The following is a 22,104-nucleotide window of genomic DNA, read 5'->3' as shown; positions in this document are numbered from 1 at the left end:
AAGCTGAATATATATAGAATAAATGGGGGGAGGGCACATTTTATTTAAATGAAATCATAAACAATCGACTGCTCGTTCAAAAAGTAAATTAAAAATAAATTATATGGCTGTTATTTGTTCATATTTTTATTTTAATTGTACAAATTTGTCCTGTCTAAACTGCTGGAGCTTCATCAAGGTGGGGAAGACCCCTGTTTCAAACGTATCCGTCTGCAGTTTCCTGCTAGCTTCTAAAGAAAACTAAAAAGAAACTGAAAGAAAACAAGAATATCAATTAGATAAATATAAGAAACCGCTTCAAAAGGGATCATTAAGACTTGCAATATTTATGTGGATTGACAAATGTACTCTTTTATTTAATTGAAAACTAAACATCAGGCCTAAAATATATTTATTTAGCTATATATTTAGCTACATTTCATTAAATAAATATTTTTTATTTAGGTATCATATGGCAACTTATTACAACAATAACAATGATATAATAAACATCCTCACTAAAATAATATTAATCTGTAGAGTTTTAAAATGTGTTTTTTGTAACAACAAAAAGGATTTAACAGTTGTATCATTCCACTCTTCTAGTACTAGTCTGATTTACATTAACGTGGAGATGTCCCCGATGAATTATACAAGCAGGACATGTATACGAGAGGTTGCACTAAAACAGGGTCAGAAATCAGTTTGCATGTTGCAGGATGACCTGGTTTGGGCCTCTTGTGGATGATGATGTGTTGCAAACGCAGCCACGACTGCTCAAATCCCCCATGATTAATGTCGCCCTAATCCATGATAATCTCACAATATTACAGTTGTTTTTCTTTTAAAAAAAAGGACTTTAAAAATGTAAATAAATAGTTTCTACAGAAGTCCCTTTCGCCTGATGTTTGATGGTGTGTGTTCCTGTATCACTATTCCCTCATCTTAGATGTATACACACTCGACACAAACTCTCTCTCGCGAGCACGCCGCTGCCAGCGGCTCCAGCATTGTCTGGTTGCCGGGCAACTGTCGGCGTGGCGTGGTTGCTATGGCCGTGTGGGAGGGGGGGGAGGTGATGCTGCTCTGATTTCCAGCTGAATTGAGGCAGTCAGCGGAGAGAGAAGCCCCCCCGCCCAACCTCACCCCTCTCTCCCCAGCCAGCACACAGGACTCTATTGAACAATAGAGCTGCGCCAACAGGGCCTGAGGCGAGTCAGACGAGCCCTTGTTCAGGGTCACCCCGTGTTCATCCCACAGTCCTCCATGACTAATTAACTTACAGTGACGAGTGCCGTTAGAACATCTGATCATACGTCCGTCACCGGTGCCGCTCGACAACATACCGTGGACGTCAACGTGGTTCTAGGAGCCGCTCCTTCAAGATTGAGACGAGGGCGTGTTCATGTCCTTGGTGACCCAGACGAGAAAATGTCAGATCAGGCCTTGTTAACATAGTTGAAGTGAGATACTGTTAATTGATGTACCTTTAGTAGTTTTAATGGTAAACACAGCAACTTTTTATTTTAGGTTCCAAAAACATTTTAGAAAAAGTTTTGAAGAGTGTGAAGTGGCTTACCCAGGTAAGGTATCACTTTCCGAAATGCAGCAATTAATGCAGACCTGGTAAATTGGGGGGCCACGTGGGACCATTTTACTTTATTTATAGTAAGTAAGTAAGTAAGTAATATTTATTTATATAGCGCTTTTCGAGAACAGGGTCACAAAGCGCTTTAACAATCAAAACAATACTCAAAACAGTACATACTTCAAAGATCAAGACAACACCGAGAACAACACAGGAGTTCGAGAAATTCAAGGAAAAGCCTGAACAAATAGAAACGTCTTAAGATGTTTCTTAAAGGAGTCAGTAGATCCATCAAGCGCAAAGAGAGAGGAAGATTGTTCCAAAGCTTAGGAGCAACAGCCTGAAAAGATTTCTCTCCTCTGGTCCTGAGCCGTGTGCGTGGAACCATAAGTAGATTCTGATCCACAGACCTCAGAGACCGAGCTGGGGTGTAAGGCTGGATCAGATCAGTGATGTAAGGAGGAGCCTGACCATGAATAGATCTGAAAGTAAGAACCAGAATTTTAAAGTTGATCCTGAAAGAAACTGGAAGCCTTCAGTGTCATATAGAAATTCCTCTGATGGCTAAGAATTTTATTTTTATTTGTATTATCCAATTAAATGCGTTTTTTTCTTCTCTATTTATAGTTTTCCTTTTTTGAGAATTTTTTTCTCGAAGTAAGTCATTTTTTTTGTATACTGCTTTTCTAGACCAGGGTCACAAAGCGCTTAAACAATCAAAACAATATTCAATAAAGTATATACTTTAAAGATCAAGATAAAACTGATAACACAACAGGAGATCCAGAAAATCAAGAACAAGCCTGAAAAAATAAAAACGTCTTAATAAATGTCTTATAAATTATGTTTAAAAATGTATTTTGCTTCGTTATGAACTCTTGACATATTTTTTGTTTCTTTTAGGTTTTGTTCCTTTTTCAATATAGGCTTTACGGCCCCTTACGACAGTCACAGTATATAACGTGGCCCTTCAGGGAAATGTAATTGCCCGCCATGATCTAAGTGATATCATTAAATATAATTAAAAATTCAGCGTTTTGGGGAGATTCCTTTTCATAGACTAAACGATTGGAGACTCTTTAAAAGCAAAACGAATTTAAGTGTTATCAATTAACCTTTTTCTTATATTAATTAATAAAGACAGAGTATATAATGAAATCAATTAAAAATACTTCCAAGACTTTCAAAACCTTCAAACATTTTAAATGGTTGGATAGTAAAACAAGTTTCTTCACATTAATTTTGTGCTCAAAACATTACAATAGAGAAACAAAATGTGTTATATAAAAGAGGATTATTTTGACTGCGTTTTAATAAAAACATATATTTTTATTTTATTTGTCACAAGTAGGGAAAGATATCCATAAGATAATATATTAAAAAGTAAAGTGTCAAAACCTATTAAAAAGGTTTTATATTCAGGATTGTTAGCAGACAAAAACATTAGATATAAAGTGGCAACAGGAATGAAAAAGGTTCTCACAGTGGTAACAAGAACAGGTTTTTATTAATAGTTTTGTAATACCATATATAATGCAATTGCATATCTTTGGCGAAAATAAATCTTATAAACATTTTATCAACAGAGGTTAGCATACAAAAACCAAAAGGGTAATTCTACCAGTTAAATCTGGCAGATAAGTTACTGATACTGGGCTGGCAGCTTTGTCAATGCAAATAAACAATCCCTGTTCTAAAGTATACCCGGACAAACTGCAGATTGTGTGAGTGGTTTAAATCAGTAGACGCGGATTAAACAATAGTTTGTTGAAAAAGTTGGAAACTTATATCTCTGTTTAGCTCCTCTGTGAGCTTAACTTAAAATAAACCCTTTTTTCTTGCAAGTGCTACAGAAAGAAATACATTTTTTCATCTCGTCGCTTCAGTCGTCCCTGAAAGTAGATCTGAAACTGAAGAGCAGCAGGTCTGCAGGTGGAACGCTGCAGTGATCAACACAACTGGTTTGGCAACTCATAATACTCGTGATTTAGCATGGCAGTTAATTGGAATTAAATAAACCAAATCAAGTCGTGGCTGTCAGCAAATAGAAAAAAAGATCGACTGAGCGTGTCTTTCTGTGATACCAGAAGTACATCAATTTTGGCAAAATTAAGAAGAAAAAAAGGACCAAAGTATATCAAACAGCTCTGTAAGAACAGAAAACAAACACACAATGAGAAAATCTGGCAGTTGGGGTTAGAATCAAACAAGTAAAATAAAGTAAAAACACTCTAGAGACGGTAGACATTGGCAATTAAAGTGGAACACCAACAACACAGGCGTATCGCTGTTAAATAATATCAGAATTAAAAAAAAAAAAAGAGGGCGAGAAATAAACGTGCCCTGGTCAGTGACCAGTGTCTCGTTTTGATTTTTCACATAAATTAACGTTATAAATAAGGTTATGATTAATCAACAATCTTTGTTTCGTTTTTTTTTCACAGCTAAACAAAAACCAGTGTATGCAGGTGGCACGATCCGCCTCCTCTCCTGAAGACACGGTCCCACTTCTACTTCCTGTTTGGTTGACTCATAAAAAAAGCGGGAACAGTGTCTCAAAAATGATAAGTGGCAGCGAGGGAATTAACAAGATCACGACCCCCTCAGTGGCACGTAAAAAAAATGCTTGGCACTGACCCCCTTAATGAAACCCACTACGACCGAGCGCCGTCATCAAGCATTTTTCTAAGCGGGAAGAAAAGACATTGTTTTTGCATCACCGTTTCCTTCCATTGTTTGCCAGCCAGGCCGATCTCGAGAAGCCTTTTTTTAAACAAGACGCCGTTCAACTTCCCCTTTTTCTTGGCGAACTGCATAAAAATCAACTGACAGTAAACGCACCGTTTCACAGCTTAAGAAAGGAACACAAACTTCCGTATTTTTGTTCTAAAAAAAAAAAAAAGAAATCCTTAAACCAGGCAAGAGTGGTTCTGGAATGACCATCAATCAACTTTCCAGTTTCTGAGAGCGATGAAAATCGGATCTTATTTGTGGTTGGTGGTGGTGGTGCTAAAAATATCTGTTGCAGGGTCGAGTGTGAATATTTAATTCACTTAATCTATTTTTAAACATGTTTCAAACATACATGTTTGATTATGAAACACGTTTCTTTTCCATTTCAACCGTCAAATTTATCTGCACCCAGTGGCCTTTTTTTTTCCCCTTCACACACATATGAACTTGTACTTCTTCTTTTTCTTTAACGGTGGAGTTAAAAATGTGTTGTTGTGGTGGCACGGTCGATGCTTCATAAAAAAAACCTGGTGACTGGCCTCCATGCGACCTTTGCTTAGTCACCTCAAGATCAAACAAACACATACAACAAAGCAAGTTGGACAAAGTGGTTGAAAATGGAAAAGAAAGAAAAAAAAATGAAATTGGAGTTTCTAGCTCTTAAAGGCAGTTAACATGACAGCTGACGTTGCAACGTATGACGACAGTGGCGATGTAATACTTTTTTTTCCCAACAGCCCGATGAAGCTGAAATGGAGCAGGAGCTGAAGTGTAATAATAGGATTATAACACCACTGGTTTTTCCTTAAAAAAAAGCTTTTACCTTAAAAAAAAAAAAAATCACTTGATAAAGTCATAAGGTTAAGGTTGTGGATTCATTATTGCATCTCTTTAAGAAGAGGAGTCGAAGAGAGAGAGAAGGAAAGTGGCGTCTTCAGGACGAAGAGGAATACGACAGGAGGTTAGATTTTGTCTGTTACAAACATGCACTCATTTCGCTTCTTAAATAGATTCACTTGGAAGAGGATACAGGTTTCGGAGGAGGAAGCATGCAACGCTTTTGAGTTAGACAACCCCTTCGGTGTGTGTCTCAATTTGTCTTTTGGAGGAAAGATTAATCACAATCGTATGATCCAACAGAAGCAGGCAGGGTCATTTTGGATAGGTAACTTCATGGGGTCTCTATTGCCCAGACACCTCGACGACCAGCAGTCACCCCCGAGATACAAAGGTCTTCTATATGGCTTTGTTCTCCTGTGTGAACGACACTATTGCCATTTGTTGTGTTGGACTGGGACATCCCAAACAGAAACAAAAAAAGGCTCAAAATGGCCAATGAGCGATCAGAAAAGGAGAAGGAGGCACACCGGGACACACTATCGGGGTCAATGGTGACGGGGTCACTGGAGTCTTGATGGGGTGGGAAACGTTCATTTCCTGCTGAATTTTGTGCTCTTGACAGTGCGTTTGGATCCCTCCACGCAGCCGCGGATGCCGGCGAGGTGCAGCAAAGACCCGGCGGCTTCCTTCAGCTCCTCGTCCAGCTCCTGCTTGACCTCGTGTCGCGCCCTTTTCACCGCCGGCCACTTGATGGCGGGCGGGCGCCGGGACGACGTCTCGTGGACGCCCCTCTCGTCCCAGAGGTCGGAGTCCTCGTCGCTGTGGAAGCCCTCGCTGCCGGCGCGGTGGGACTGCCGGCGGTCGCAGCCTCCCTCGTCCAGGGATGACAGGGAGGAGGAGGAGGAGCGGGACGAGCAGCGCTGGAGCGCCGCGCTGCTGTAGTTGTGGTCCTGCTTGGGGTCGCTGCTCACCAGGACCGAGTCCGGTCTGGAGAGGTCGAGGGGGCTGTCAGAATCACCTGGAGGAGCACGAGAAATCCAACAAAGATAAATACACCGTCCATAATTATTTAGCATTTTTGACATCACCTAAATAATGTTCGATTTTTAATGTAAATATGAAGAATTCCTGTCCTTACAAATCTGTTTATACGATCTAAGAACGATATATAAAAGGTTAAACTTTGACATAAGGCACTGAGAAAGGGCATACATCCACCAAGGAGCTCATTTAACATGACTTCATTAAAACAGCCTAAACCAAAATGGATAAAATGATCCATAATTCAGTATTTCGTTTTAAGGCAAAATATCATTTTCTGGCCATACAGAAGAATGACGCAATCATTCTGGAAAGTTTAATTAAAATATTTTAAACTGATTTCGGTTAACCCTTTAATTCAGAAAAGACCAATTACAAAAGTGAATCGCTTAACCTAAAATAAACTTTCTGGAGAAACTAATAACCAAATGAGTTGCTGTTGTAAAAGCCTTTTATTCCTTCATATTAAGGCAAGTTAAATTATATTGAAGGCCAACTCTACAAGGGAAATTAAAAAAAGGAAAAAAAACATTAACGACAGGTTTAGTGACACTTTTACGTAGTTTTTATGTTTTTAAACATAAAATTAATCCGATTTTTTTTGTCCACTGAAAAAAGTTCCTTGATTCCGATTTGAAAAATAATTAAAATTAATAAATGACATTAAATCTTACTTCTCATCCGTCTATATTTTCAAGTCTTTTGAAATTTGATCTAAGACATTTTAATGCCAATTAAGGCTTCATTTTTATATTTATTTAATGGCTTTTACGACTTTTTTGAGGATTCAGGGGAACCCCATCTTAAAGTCTCAACTAAGTGAACGATAAAGTACGTTTTGTACTTGTTTGCACTTAACTCTGTCACCCAGACATTCAACACTTCCAATATGAACTGACTTATATTAAGAATCCTTAAATAAATGCATACAAAAATAAGAAGTAGACATAATAATGATTTTTATCTTGGATTTGTTTGGGGATCGCACTTTCTAACATACGGGTAATTTGGTTCAATATTATGTCATTTAGTAGATTCCCATATTCCCTTAGACAATTTTTGGTGCGTTTTGTTTCGACAGATAAAGATGGCACTTCTCTATCAATCCGTCAGGAGGATTTGGGCCTGGAAGATCTAACTTAACATCAAGTATTTAACATGCAAACTATTGACAGAATCACATATAGAGCAGCTGAAACTCAAAAAGAAACAAACAAGCAATTGATGAGTGACGTATGAAGCAAAGGTGAAAAAGATGGCAGCTTGTGGATTCTCTTACATGGGTCAACGTGGTGCCCTGGGGCAGAGTTTAAGAGCATCATGGCAGTGGCAGCATCAATATCAGACTCTGGAAGAGGAGAGAACATGCATGATGGTCAGTCCTACGCTGTGAAAGTGTGGCAGAATGACTCCTCTTGTCACGGCCACGAGCCAGATTTGCGCCGCCCGGATGACACGCTTTATCAGACAACGATTTACAGCAAAGATCCTGAAAATAGTCTAATCCGGCTCTGAGTGCATCTGATCTTTCCAGACCTGACGAAGTGTCTAAAAGCCTTGCCACTGGGGCTCTAAATTTTTAATGACTACAGTGAAAGCAGAGTGCTCCACACTCAGCATCAGCAGAACCTCTGCCTGTCGTCAAGGTTACAAATCTATGGAGGAAGAGGGGCGGGGAACAGAAGACTAAAATATTGAATGAGAGCTCTCAGCGGCGTGGTCTATATGAGGCATCAATGACTTTAATGCAACCAAACAAATTAGGAATTCAAAAAAAAAAAAAAAGCACAGTGATGTCAAATGTTCTGGGATGTGCCACATGATCACGACAACAAACACACATTTATCAGACGAGCAGCTTTCGCAAAAAAAAAAAAACAGCAAGAGAATTTTGGATTCCGCCTCACCTTTAAATGAGCAGCCTTGTAGAAACAGATGGCGAGGGGGTGAGGAGGCACTGTGGAAAGTAAAACAAAAATGAGGCTGGAGAATTGGAGATAGCGACGACAGCATGAGACATCTTAATCTGGATTAAATGATTTGAAGCTTTTTTTTCCATAAACAACACCGAAAAAATTAATATATGCATGGAAAACCTTTTCACAACAGTGTTGTTGCTCTTTTTGTACGTCTATAATAATTCTAGTATAAAGTATAAACCCTGGTGTGGCTGAAATTATCACTGCAAGAGCAAAGAGTGATTGACTAGGGATGACTAAGTAAGTGGCATCGTTTATCGACATCAACTTTGAATCTCAGCAATTTTTTAAATACAAAATGATGATTTAGTTGAATAACTTGACAAAGCCGGACCTGAGATGACTCATTTGCTTTCATTAACCAAAATATCATCACCACCATCTGGTACTCTGCTACAAATGACAAACCACAAAAGCTTCCGGAATTTTTGGGAGATACGACCGCCCTCTATGTTATATAACACTGGGAATAAATGTTTCTGATTCCATGCTCGTCACCTTAATCCATGTATTCTGGTCTGATCAATTTTACTGGTACTGTATCGAATTATGAAAGTATACCTGGGCGGGGAGGCCGGTGGTGTGCAGAAGGCATGCGCGGCGGGGAAGTGCTGCTTCTTGAGGGCTTGGATCAGGTTGGGACGATACTCGGGGTCGACGCACCAGAGGGAACCTTTTCCGTTGGTCTGTTGAGGAGGGATTGAGTTAAGCTTCGGGCAACCATAATGGACATCTCTGGCTTCATGGTTCGTACATAAAGGAAGCGACATAGTATACATTTATGACACTGACAATCATTGACAGAATCATTTATACAACATCATATGATTATGAAATAAGATTGTGTTTCTGGTTTTTTTTCTGCTGTGAGAAAGTACAAACTTTATAATCACGAATATACCCAAGATTATTCAACTCTGTCCACACAATACAATTTTTCAGTTAATCCAGTTTAAAACTGCTTATTCCATTTGATGCTATTCCTCTACCCTTGTCTTCTAATTTTTATTTATACATATTTTATTGTTGTGTTTTAAATATTTTATGCATGCATGTATGGTGACCTTGAGTGCCAAGAAAGGCGCCTTTAAATAAAATGTATTATTATTATTATTTATGTTTAGATTAGATGTTCCTAATTGAAAACTAAAGTGTATACTACTTAGAGGTTACTCTAACAAAAACAACAATTATCTACCAGGAAGTATGTGTTTTGTAGCCGATATGATTATTGACCTACAGTTAAAGATGTTGGAAGTCAGAGATTAATGTTGAGCAGAATTCCAGTTGAATTATCCGGCAAAAAAGGACCAGGAAATGCGTTTGATATAATGACAAATTAATACAATATGTTTTTAAGACATTTAAGCTCTGGAATAGTAAAAAAAAAAGAAAAAGAAAAGAGCAGCAGAATTCAATGCAGAGTTGAAAAAGAAACTCTACTTAACTGGTGTTTTATACTGAAAATACCTTGAATATTGCAAAAACAAATAAAACAATATTTTTCTCAAATGCCAAAACAACTTTTGTTTCCACAAAAAAAAAAACCTTATAACGTTGGATAAAAGAAGCTCGTGGGTAAACGATAAGGCATCCGTTGGTGATGTCTGCGAAGTGTCACATTATCTGGTGGCAACATACTCTCACTCCGTCGGGGCGGAGAATGCAGAAAGGGAAGAGAATAACCTTGACTCAGATTACCAAGCAGCCCTGATACAGGAAGAAGGAAATGTCTCCATGGCAACGAAAACCACCAACCAGTGTCATGTGAAACTGGGTCTGGTCTCTCAGCAGACAAACTGCTCACACTGCGCACCTGCGCACTGAGTGTCCTGCACCTCGCCGTGATGCTATGCCGGAAAATCTACCGTTGTAGCCTGGGATGATTCGAGCACTACAGACTTCCCAGGGTTTTATTTGAGTGTCATTTAAAAAATGGGTTGACAACTGAAATTGAGATTGTTGAGAAATCAACTAAAGAAAAAAAATGGCTTAGCAACAGAGCTCTTCTGTTGTTAGGTGTGGATGAGGTTATCTTTACGTCCCGGGGGTTGTGTGTGATAACACTCGGTTTAAAGTACACATTTTGCCAGTCCGCCTCGAATAGCAAAAAAGCACGTTTTTAAAAGCGCAATTAAAGAAATATTAATCTTATTTTTGACCAAGTAGGGAAATAAATATAGAATTCTTACAGCTTTGTTTTTTAAAAAATAATTTAAACTATATTTTAGCATTAAAAGGTAAAACAAAAGATTTTGAAGTTTGCTCATTTTAACAGGAGGATGTTTCCTTTATAATATTATGAGCTGCATCAGCTTTTCAGGAAATATCACTCATAGACCAGAGGTTAGTAATTCTGCTCCAGAAAAATGTAATCCTTAAATGCTGAATCTTTTTTTCAGTTCAACTGTACCAAACAATGAATTTGAACTTTGAATTGAACGCGCCGTTATTCTGCACTGTCCGATCAGTTTGTCAAAAATACATATTCTTCTATAAAATAAATATGCTATAACATATTAGGTACAAAGCTTTGCTTTTGTTTTGGTTTCAAATATATCTCAGAAAATGTTTTGACTTTTTCTTAGCCAGTTCATACTTTAAAACTGGTGAAAGATTTAAAGCGTTTTCTTCCCAATGAAACAATAGCAGTGCAAACAAATGCTAAGGCTTGTGTGCTTTGTTTGCATTTCCTCACTAGGAGTGGTTATATGTGTGTGTGTGTGTGTGTCCTTGACTGGATTCCAGTCTTATCGCAGCAAAGTCAGAGGTCCTCGCGGCTGTGAGGACGACCCGGACCGTTTTTAGTGGAGATTCATCACGAGCAAGCAGAAGTTGGAAGAAGGAAAGTTCTTTGACCTACCTTTCCTAAACTCCTGTCGACCTTGCGGAAGCATTTGTTCAGGGATAGATTGTGACGCACAGAGTTCTTCCACCCGGTGGGGGCGTTCGTGAAATAAGGGAAGTGCTCTAAAATCCAGCCGTAGATGTCCTTCACGGGGAGAGATTTGCTAGGAGACTGCTCGATGGCCATGTAGATGAGGAGGGAAAAGGAAAACGGGGGTTTCGACTTTAAAGAGTCTCTTTCTCGACCTCTGCCGTGCGACGAGGCCGAGGACGACGACGGTCCCTGGTTGGTCCCGGTGTCTCCCTCAATGTCAAAAAGGGGGCTGCAGCTGGGCTGAGCCTCCGGGCCCCCGAGGGTAAAGTTCTGAAGCAGATTTTCGTGGAGCCAGTTGAGGTTTGTTAGCTCCTCGTCTTCCGGACCGCCCCCCGACTGGTCCACGTTGGTCGCCAGTGGACTTGACGCGCACTCCGCCTCCGGTAGCGTCCCCACGCCGCAGATGCCTTTGAGCCCCGATCGCTCCTCTTGCATACCCGGAATCTCCGTTTTCTTATCTGGTGACATCCCAATGATTGGACCCATTAAATCGAAGAGATCTGGAAGGAGAAAAAGAAGGTTGTTATCAATGACCAATGAATATACAACAAAACATGTATTCCTCAAAGTGGACTTTAGATTTATTTGATTTAGGCACAATTCTGTAGTTCTGGATTAAGGTTTGTTACTTTTATATATTCCCACCACTATGGGACAGTCAAACCTTATTTTGACTGTTGCCGGTTGCAATCTTTTAACCAGCTTTTATTGAGAATTCCTCAATAAAATGTTGAGAATACCTCAATAAAATGTTGAGAATTCCTCAATAAAAGCATCGTCTCTTACAGCAGGTTGGTCAGTCTTGTGATTCTCCATTTTATATGGAATAACTAACCAGGTAACGTTGTATTAAATGCTAGAATCACCTTCACTGTGAACGTGTACTACACTTCCAGATCCTCTGTTCCCTTACTCTCCATTCTAGCTGACCCAGACTGGAGTGGCCTCTCATGCCATTCTTCAAGACTCTCGGCTTCAAAGAGGTCCTCTTAAGCAAGTGGATGGTCTTAAGGCACCACTTGTACGCGCCCATCTCATTTAGGAAAATGACTATCCTACTTATGGGGTGTTAATGAGCATGAAACCTTCCAGGAACAGCAGGATTTCTCAGTATATTCATAGAGAGAGATACGCCATTGTTCATTGAATTAAAGAATTGATCATTTACTCTTGGCAAGAAATAAATAACAATTAAAATGTTTGTAAAAATATCAGAAGAACATACTCCACACAATAATAAACCACCTTTGACTGTCCTGTAACGTGGTGGCAACACAGAGAGAGAGACCACTCTTTGGCTCAGCATCCAACGAGCTTTAAGTCCTGGGTGTCACCATGACAACCATGCCATCTCTTCAATTAAGAGCAGACATCTCACAAAGAGGCATCAATAGGAAAATATGTAATCCGTGTTGGCTGGCGCAAAACCACCGCAGAGCCACCACGCTCGTATGGAAATGCTCCTACTGGAGTCGAGTGTCGACGGCAGATGCCGAGATCATAGGTGGTCAGGGAGTTTCTTTTCGACAGAACCATCGCTTGGGAGGGATAGTATATCTAAAGATGAAACAAAAAAGGTAGAGAATTTATTTTTATTTTAGTGGGGAAAAAAACGTAAGAATTGGGTCAATCTGAAGAGTGTTTGCTCAGTGGCTGAGACACGAGAGGGAGTGTGCACTTACACATGCATACACAAATCATTTTGTCACAGGCGGTCATTGAAGCCATGAGTGGACAGGGAGAGGCATTAGTGCATTTACAAAATGACCACTCAAGCCCCCCTCAACAGGGTTTAAACCTGTGACACACGGGCCACATTTCTGGCGAAACCGACCTAAAAAACACAACCTACTCTACTGTATATTTACAAACACACTTTGCCTCGAAATACACGGCAACATTATGACTCATATTTACTATAATTATTTATAATATTTATTTTCACAATAAGCTACAATCACATCATAATCTTTTGATTTATAAATCGTAGTCCACCTGATGAATTAATCTTGTTTTCCAAGTAATTTGTATTAAAGAATCAGAAGAAGAAAATCCCTGAAAGAAGAGAGTGCTACTTAAAACTCTTAAAGCGATAATTTTCATGGATATTTGTTCAAAAAGTCTTGTTAAAATTATTATTATTATAACATCCATTAGTCTTATAACTGGTGATATGTTCAGTAATGTCCCCGTCATCGGTTATACCCTGCAAATTACCGTCAACAGAGAAGATAGCGTTTGTCTTCGCTGAAGGGAGTCATTTTAGGACGGAGCAAAAGAGTCTCCAACAGGGTGAAAATGAAACGCAGAGACAGTCGTGAGGTGAGCTGCATTAGTTATCCCCACTCCAGGATGAATCACAGCTCGCGGTAAACTGGGGCGGTCAGATGTGTCAGGGGGCGAGAGAACTTCCCATTTGTGTAAAAAAGACAGTATCTAAAAAAAAAAAAATCAGTTCACGGGTTCAACGACAGACATTGTTTTTGTGAAAATATTTACAGAAAAAAAATAGTGAAGCATAGAGAAGATTGGTCATTTTAGTAGACTGATCAGAATCAGATACGTTTTATTGCCAGTGTTGTGTTTACAACACTGGAATTTTTTGTGATGTCATTATAGAAGATAAAAATGAAATGATATGAATTAAATAAAAGGTATAATAAAATAAAACGCAATACATTCAAATAAAATAAGAGACATTACCATAAATGGCATATAAATAATCAGTACAAAAAATAAAATACATTACATTAAATTATACAATAATCATGAGTCGTAAACAACTTTTGTACAAAGTTGTACTTTTTATTCAACTAAAGACTTCCATAGAACATCTCAAAGCAACAAACCACCATTTTTTTTTTGCTATCTTCCAACTACCGATTTACCCATATCCGAGTTTTACTTGACAATTTCCAGGACCATGTACTTCATCTACACCTGGATGCTCTAGCTTCAGTTTATTACAATTTCTTCGATACATATGTATTGTGCTGCGTCTTTGAAATTAGTCTCCTCCAATATTCGATTCAACAATGAATTTTCATCAACCATGAAAAGATATACAAGGCAATTCTTTTCGCCTTTCCTTTGATTTCTCTGTGAGACAATTATCTCACGTCTTACCCTCGGGTCACTTTGACCCTGAGATAACACAAGGGTTAAGACCTGTTTTGGATGAAAGTCAATAGCAAATATCAAAATGATTGATTTACAGCTTTACGAATATGAAGAAATAAGTTTGGCATTGACAATAAGATACTTCAAATCCAATACCTTTGAACATAAAGGCTCTAACTCATGGTTCGATCACATATAAGAAAATAGCAGACAGTACAATGTTTATCCAAAACAACAATTCACTTTTTCCAAGTAACTCTTCCCAGTATCTTATTTCAAAAGTGGTCCCTTCCACATGCCTGATATATGTTCCCAGAAATCAAGGACCTTGTAGAAACAGCAACTTCAATTGGGGAGAGGATTTAAAGGAATATTGTTAAGACCTTGAAAACATCTCATATACCAACTAAAGTCAAATGCATTGGGAAAAAAACGGTGACACTGATCGAAACAGCGGGGTAGTTATAATTGCAAACTGCAAACAAAAGTTAAAATAAAGAAGGTTATAGCCCTTATAGTTTTTCTTTTGACTTACTTAGAATTATCATGATATATTAATGGTCGATACAAGGACTCTACAGTCCCAGCGAAGTGTGATAATTCGCCACAAAAAGAGCTCCTTAACTCCAGTCCATTTCCACAGCCACGACCTCTCAGCTGCACTCTTGGGCGACGAGGAGCTGCTTATCCCATTTGACTGGAGCCTCCACAAGTCCGTCATTTGAATATCAACAAAAGGCTGGATGCGACCGACCAAACACATGATTGCAGCTGGTCAATTAATGTTGCGCCGATTATTGCTAAAGGAAGAACGAGAAAGATGGACGACTTGGGGAGGAGACGGGGGGAGCGGGACTTTGACCGACTTGGCCTGTTGACTGCAGCCTTGAATATAAACCGAGGCGGCGGCGGTGCAACCTAGTCGCTCATCTGCAAGTTAAAATACTCGAGCCGCATCATATTCATGTGCAAACAGCCAGAGACCAACAGCAGGTGTCAGGGCACATTTATCCCCCCTTTTAGACGCCCCCTTTTATCCCGTTAAGCACTCTCGCCCCACAGACAATAAGGAGATGGCTATAAGCGGCAGATTAGGCGAGCGGTGGATCTAATGTATGCCTTGTGATCTTTCCGGGGGGTTATACCTGCCACTTCACCGTAAACTAGATGGTTCTGAGAGCGGAATCTCGCTAAGAGAAATTGGTTACTACGGCAGCCAAAGTGGTAAAAGGGAAGCAATTGTGCTCATGTCTGTGCATGAAGAGAAAGATAATGTGGGGAGATCAATACAGGCAGGAAAACGCTGAGGCCAGCAGTCTCGCTCGCTGTTCTCCACAAACCTGTTTGACAAAAGGGAAGCGGGAAAGACCCACGTCCGACCTGGATGAAACTGGGCTGCGACTAATTCCGCGATGGTACTTGCGCTGCCACACAATGGACTTTAAAAAAAAAAAAAGTTTGAAATGATGTTGAAATTTCTAATATTTGTCCGGGCCTTAAGCAGACACAGATGTACACGCCACACCCTCATTGCAAGTAGAAAAACAGTTGACACAAACCAGTTACACCTCTGTAATAGATACACAAAGGTGTGTCACAACCAGCCACACTGCAACGGCTGTTATTTGAAACCCTAAGTGATATTTAGGTGACTACGTTTGTCTCCGGCTCTAAAAATGTGAATGAGATGAGGGGGTTGTGGGGGGGCTGATTTAGGCCAGGAAAAGATAGAGGCTGTGAGGGCAAGATAGCCAAGTGGGAACCTTTTATTTAATCATGGAGCGATTCATGTCAAAATAAACAACACGTTTGTGAATGTTAATAACACAAGTAAAATTGATTTGCTCAGCGAATGAGGTCAAGAAAAGCAGCCACAGCTACGTGAAGAATAGAATTGGCCCCTCGTCGGGTCCATACAAAGAGGCGGTTGTTGTTTTTTTTTTGCGCTCGTCATGTTTCTCAAGTGTTCAGTATTCACCTCACAGTCCTGGACAGAAGACTGCGAGGGAAGGAAACACCTCCTGCCTGTTGAGGAAGTTCATATTCGGACTTCACACAGAGGCAGTCGCTCTTACTCAATAACAAAACAATCGACTAAAAAGGGACGGGCGAGAGGTGGCAGTTTTAAGCGGCGGCTTCCATGGACGGAATGCGGCTTGAAAAATATTGACTTTGATTGACCACATGAAATGACTTTGAACCCGATCGCTCAACAAAACAAGCTGTTTATAAATGACGGATGACTTACTGGAGTTATTTTAAAACTCAAAAACACGAGACTGCACTTGACTGCTAACAGAGGGGAGGTCTTCGAAAGTACAACCCCTCACTGACGGGGAAACCTTATCTCCAGGGTCATGTGCGTGTAATTCAGACTACTGATATTCACAACCTGTGCCACGGATACGTCAAAATAGCAGAAACAACATTTGCTTTTTCCATTTCGGTTAAACCCCATACGGACTCTTGTAAACTGGTTTAACAGTCAAAGTTTGAGTTAAGCCTTTACAAGAATTTGCTCATTTGTAAATACTGGAGTGAGATTATGTTCTTTGTTAATAGGCAACATGAGAATAAACCCACAGCAGTTTTGAAAAATATAAAGTGGTCAGAAAATATAACAAAACCTGGAAAAATCATGACAAGGCTTTTTTTTTTTTTGCTTTATAATGGCCTGTTCAATTGGAGGTTTATTGTTGTAGGTCAAACTTGAGTACAGTGTTGAAGTGAAAAAGAATTGTGATTGTGGAGATCTTTTGGCAATAGTTGTGCCGTGAAAAGCTTTTTAACTTAAGTTATTAAGTTAAAAAGCAAGAACATTTTTGGAGAAGAAAATACAAAGTGGTACCAGTTCATGAAGCCAAAAGTAGGCATTAGAAAGGCACTTTACAAATAACCATCACTTACTAACTTACTTATTAATACCAATTTTAAGGATTTTAATGTTTGATTAGACAATGTACAACCGTGAGTCTTGAAAGGTTAATAACAAAAAGATATAATAGCATCTAACAAGGAGGATTATTAAGCTGTATTTCATAACAACACTGGTTTTATCAACTGGAACATATTGACTTGAAGACAACAGAAAAAAAAGCACTTAAACTCGAGTAAAACACCGACTTTTTCCAAATAAAAATCCTTTTAACCCAATCAAGACGCCAAGAATAACTTGAGCACAACCCGTGTCTGTACTGTTGTCAAAAGATAACCCATTTAGAATCCTGAAGGAGCCATTTTGAGCATGAAACTTTCATAGCTTTTTCTGTTCCATGAATGACAGCGGCTCCAAACGGGTCGTGTCCTTTGGTCAGAAGTGAAACGAGGGGCGGTCTCGGAGGAAAATGCATGTATCCAATAGATGAAAAATAGCGAATTGTAGAAGCTAACAAAGCCCACAAGTTAGACATGCATGCTGAGCAAACAGGCAGCCCATTCACAGGATCACATGTTTTTGTTTTTTTTACAAAATGTAGTATGCAAGTAGGGACAATCACTTCATCTAAAGCAGTAAACCCCAAAGGCCAGATGGGGGTCACCAATATCTGGCCGATATTGTGTTGATGATTTTAAGAATTCTTAATATGCATATGTAAATATACAATTTAATAATTGCTTTGCAACTTCTCTATTGAAATGTTTTTGTTCAGAGGGAAACAATGTTAAAAGAATATGGTTAAATGAAAAAGTAACAACAATAAATTAATGATTCATATTCACAAAGACTAGTGGTAACTTCAGGACACGCCTGCCATCGCTTTGTCAAAACTTTTTTAATGACTCCCATAACAATTACGCAATCTCTTTAAATGACATCAACACGGAAAAAACCTTCATAAATTTTACATCAGTAAATATCGCTAATTTGATTTAAAATTGTTTTTTTTAATTTACTTAACATAATCCAATCTGTCCAAAAAGTAGGAAGTGAAAATCATTGTACGTTTTAAAAGGACAGACTTGTGTAATCCATTTATTTGAGTAAAGTTCACACTGAATTTAAAGTCACAGTCATCTGTATACATACAAAGTACAGGGTGGCTTTACTTTGGGTCAGAGTACAAACTTCGGTGATAAGATTAGACACAAACATCACCATGGTGAAAGGTAGTTTTAGAGCAATGGCAGAACAACTCGGCCTTTTCCCCTTCAGTTGTTATGTTTTGACTGATACACCCATTTGTGTTTTACTCGCATTTTGTTTTGCCATAAACAATTCTTTTAACTTCATAATAATGATAGGTATTTTTAGATTTAAAATGCGTTAACCAAGTAGTAACTTTTAAAGTTTATAGATTTTATTTTACATATATTGTTAATCTGGTTATACAACTAGAAAATGAATAAAACTTTTTTTCTTTAACCATTATATATACTAACTAAACAAAATATAAAGTTTATACAACAAACCACTTAAACAGATTCAAATAAGTATAATCTTTGGCAATAAATTATTATTAGTAGTAGTAGGAGATTGACTTTACTATTGACTAGTAATCCCTATGGGGATCTCCTTTGGGAAATTATATCATTACATTATTACATTGATTTGTGCTCTAATTCTATCTTGAATCAAACATTTTTAACTTGCTTATAACAAACTACCATAGTATTTAGCCAATCAAACATTGCCTTAACAGTAAATTTGGGTGAATCACAAGTATTCCGTGATTCAGTATTTCCATCTCAAGAAGACCCAGAGATCTGAGGGATCATAAACCACAGTTGGAACAAACACCACCAACAACCTATATTTGTCACAGACATACCACAACCATGTTTATAACCAAAACAAATTCAACAAAAAATCTCTGTTCTAATAATCAAGATCTCACAACTTCAGGCACCGAACCTTATCGCTTAACACACTCACACGCAATCATAGATATTTGAAAAGATACGAGTGTGTCGTCTTATTGTCATGCACTACAAACCCTTTTCACAGACAATAGTGTTAAAACTCTGGTTTGGCCAACAGTTCCTTTGCTAGATAAATACCATGACAACTGAAACTGTGGGTGCAAATAGTCCAAGATGATGACCAGTGAACGGACTTTAACAGAGAAATACTATGACTTCAATTGTATTTGGGAATTTCATGAATTAATGATAGATTTGATGATTGAAAATCAAATACATATTCTGTGTTTGTGTGCAATATCTCGAGATCATTGACCATTCCATTATAAATGTGAATACATTTTTGTATTTTTATAGTTCCACAGAGTAAAATCACAGAATAAATGTTACTATTGGCAAGTATTTGATCAAAAAGAAAACATACATAGATACATGGCTAAGTGAACTTGACCAGTAAGGAAGATAAAATAAAGGTATATTACATTTACCCTTTAAAAAAAGGGGGTAGCTATGTTTTTAGCAAGCATTTTACAACTTGACATATGTTGGTTTCCCATCCTAAACCTTTACCTCGATCATCCAGTCGAGTCGGCCGATACGTCACTCAACACGGTGCATAACAAGTATTATTTTTAGTAATGTATGCCAGTAAAGTTACTCGGCCCCCGGTCTATTTTTAGAGCAGAGCCCCTTCAAAGGCTCCTGAACAAGAGCATTTACGAAATAGTGATGCATACCTACTAAACAACAATAACAGATGGCTCTGACCCTTTTTCGATGTGACAATAGAAGCCGGCCATTAAAGTGAAGACGGACCGATTAACATCTGTCTCAATCTTAAATACACGGATGGTTTAACACAACACATAGTTCATTAAACTATGGGAATAAAATCTGGGTTGTGTCAGTTGAATTAACTTGTCTTAAACCAGCCATAAAGCCCAGATGTATTTCCTGCTCTGATATTGTTAGTAAAGCACTCTCTATCTGGGACAATCTTGTGATAATCCATTACATCATGTGCTTAGCCACCAAAACACCCTAGATATGACTGAAATGGACCAACACTAGAAAATAAGGCATTTTTTAGGGGGAGGTTGAATAAATTCCCACTTAAAAACAGCAGGAGAAGTTTATAATCCAAACTAAGAGTGACAGAACCAGGGACTAGTCCGGGATTTTAACGTGTTTTTAAGGCGTTTTATTTTTAAAGTACTGTACCGTGGAGATGATAGTAGGATGTAACGCGACGTGAGTCACCGACTGCAGTCACACGATGGTCGAACGCAAAAGTTACACGTCAATTGCGAGATTTTTTTCTCGGGGAAACTCAAGTCGAAATAAACGCGAAACTTAAAAAGTTGAGGGGGGGATTTAACTACACTTCGCTGTGAGAACCAACCGAATGGCAGTTTAACAGTCGACGCTGGGGGTCAGCGGAATGGTAAGCGTGTGCCGCTAGCGTTAGCATCGCGCTACCGACCGCGTCCACTTCGTTTTTGTCGCCGAATAAAAAGTGTTTAAAGGCGGACGAAAAGGACGGCGGGTCGCGTCAGTCGGCGGGCGAAGTGTTGCCGTCTGAACGTGGAAGCGTTAAAAGGTAAAACGACGAGCACATGTCGTCGCTTTTTTTCCTCTCTCTTTGCCATGCTGGCTCCTCTTAAGCAAAGTCACTTGACCACATTTACTTTTAGCGTGGCGGCTTTTCTCCTCGTCCACGAACCGATTAAAAATAACCCAAAAAATACAAATTTTACTTACACTCATGCACCGAGCCGTCCCGGTCCCGGTGGTTGTGTTTTTTTCTTGTAAAGCCGCCGAGTTGTTTAAATTCAGATGCCTGTCGTTCACACAATGTCAAGAGATCAGATCAGCAGCTGCTTCCTCCATACACGCAGCGCGCAGATCACACAGCGCACAGCAACGCTACCAAACCCCTCGCCGTCGCCATGGTAACAAGCCCCGCTCCAGCCAATCAGAGCCCCTCCCCTCCTATCTCCCCTGGCAACTGCCGCAGCACAGGGACTCGAACGCGAACGCGCACGCTATCCCCACTTTGAATCCTGCTTTCACTTTTATCCGAAAGCAATTTTTTTTTCTTTTTCATTTGGTAATGTAGTGGCCCACGTGTTTGTAAAGCTGTCGTAAAATACTATAATAATAATAAATAAATAAAAAAAACGGATCTGACGCGCAAACAATATTTAGGCTACACAAACACCTCAGGGGCGGGGAGAAAAAGGATGTGTCACCACACCCATGACGGTGGACCCTCAATTGGGGCCCCTCCTAAAGTAAACGATGGGCTGATACTAGGATCAGAGGTTTAGCAACAAAAAAAAGAAAGAATCCTAAAATACCATACGTAAGTAAGTAAGTCATTTTTATTTGTATGGTGCTTTTCCAGACCAGGGTCACAACGCGCTTAAACAATCAAAACAATAATCAATAAAGTATTTACTTTTAAAGGTCAAGATAAAACTGATAACACAACAGGAGTTCCAGAAAATCAGGGGAAAAGCCTGAACAAATAAAAACGTCTTAAGATGTTTCTTGAAGGAGTCTTAATTTTAATAATATACCATTTCTACAAATGTTCCTGCTTTTCACTCTAGTTTCTGTAAGAGTGAAGCGTTACTGAACGACCGTGACTTTACACCAAACTGTAACTTTCACGTAGAGGTGGTAACTCACTCAACCTGGGTCAAAGTATTACATGAGCACAGAAGTTGCTCTCAGTAGTGACTTGTGAGTACCATACCTATGCACACCCATGTTTTCTCTGCGTGTAACTCGACAAACTGGCTTAACAGGGCACGGCGGGCGTGTGTGATGACTGGAATAACATTGAAAATCGTTTCGGCTGCAAGTTCTATTAAGTTTCATTTGGTTTGTGTTCATAAAAAACGTATTCATTGTTATGTAAAAGGTCCCTACAGCATTTTAATCTTAGACACTTTTAAGATTTAAATAAATGGCAGAATTTTTGCTTTTAAAATTGTTCATTTATAATCAAACAATAA

At 39.0% G+C, this 22,104-nt stretch overlaps 1 protein-coding gene across 2 annotated transcripts; it reads right to left on the bottom strand.

Moving 5' to 3' along the window:
• Nucleotides 1-3,055: 3,055 nt before the first annotated feature.
• Nucleotides 3,056-21,114, bottom strand: foxn2a (forkhead box N2a). Of its 2 annotated transcripts, XM_087802716.1 has the most exons (6): nucleotides 20,843-21,107; nucleotides 11,024-11,601; nucleotides 8,722-8,846; nucleotides 8,089-8,138; nucleotides 7,461-7,529; nucleotides 3,056-6,158 (listed from the first exon to the last, which is right to left on the bottom strand). In XM_087802716.1, the coding sequence occupies exons 2-6, from the start codon at nucleotides 11,585-11,587 to the stop codon at nucleotides 5,731-5,733; spliced, it is 1,236 nt and encodes a 411-aa protein (XP_087658842.1). In that variant the 5' UTR covers nucleotides 11,588-11,601; nucleotides 20,843-21,107; the 3' UTR covers nucleotides 3,056-5,730. The 2 variants fall into 2 exon arrangements, with proteins under 2 accessions (XP_087658842.1, XP_087658843.1); XM_087802717.1 differs by lacking the exon at nucleotides 7,461-7,529 and having other exon boundaries at nucleotides 20,843-21,114.
• Between the last annotated feature and the right edge of the window lie 990 nt (nucleotides 21,115-22,104).

Source organism: Callionymus lyra, chromosome 11 (genome assembly GCF_982586985.1).
Source record: "Callionymus lyra chromosome 11, fCalLyr1.hap1.1, whole genome shotgun sequence".
Taxonomy (NCBI): Eukaryota; Metazoa; Chordata; class Actinopteri; order Syngnathiformes; family Callionymidae; genus Callionymus; species Callionymus lyra.
This window is presented reverse-complemented; position numbering and strand designations above follow the sequence as displayed.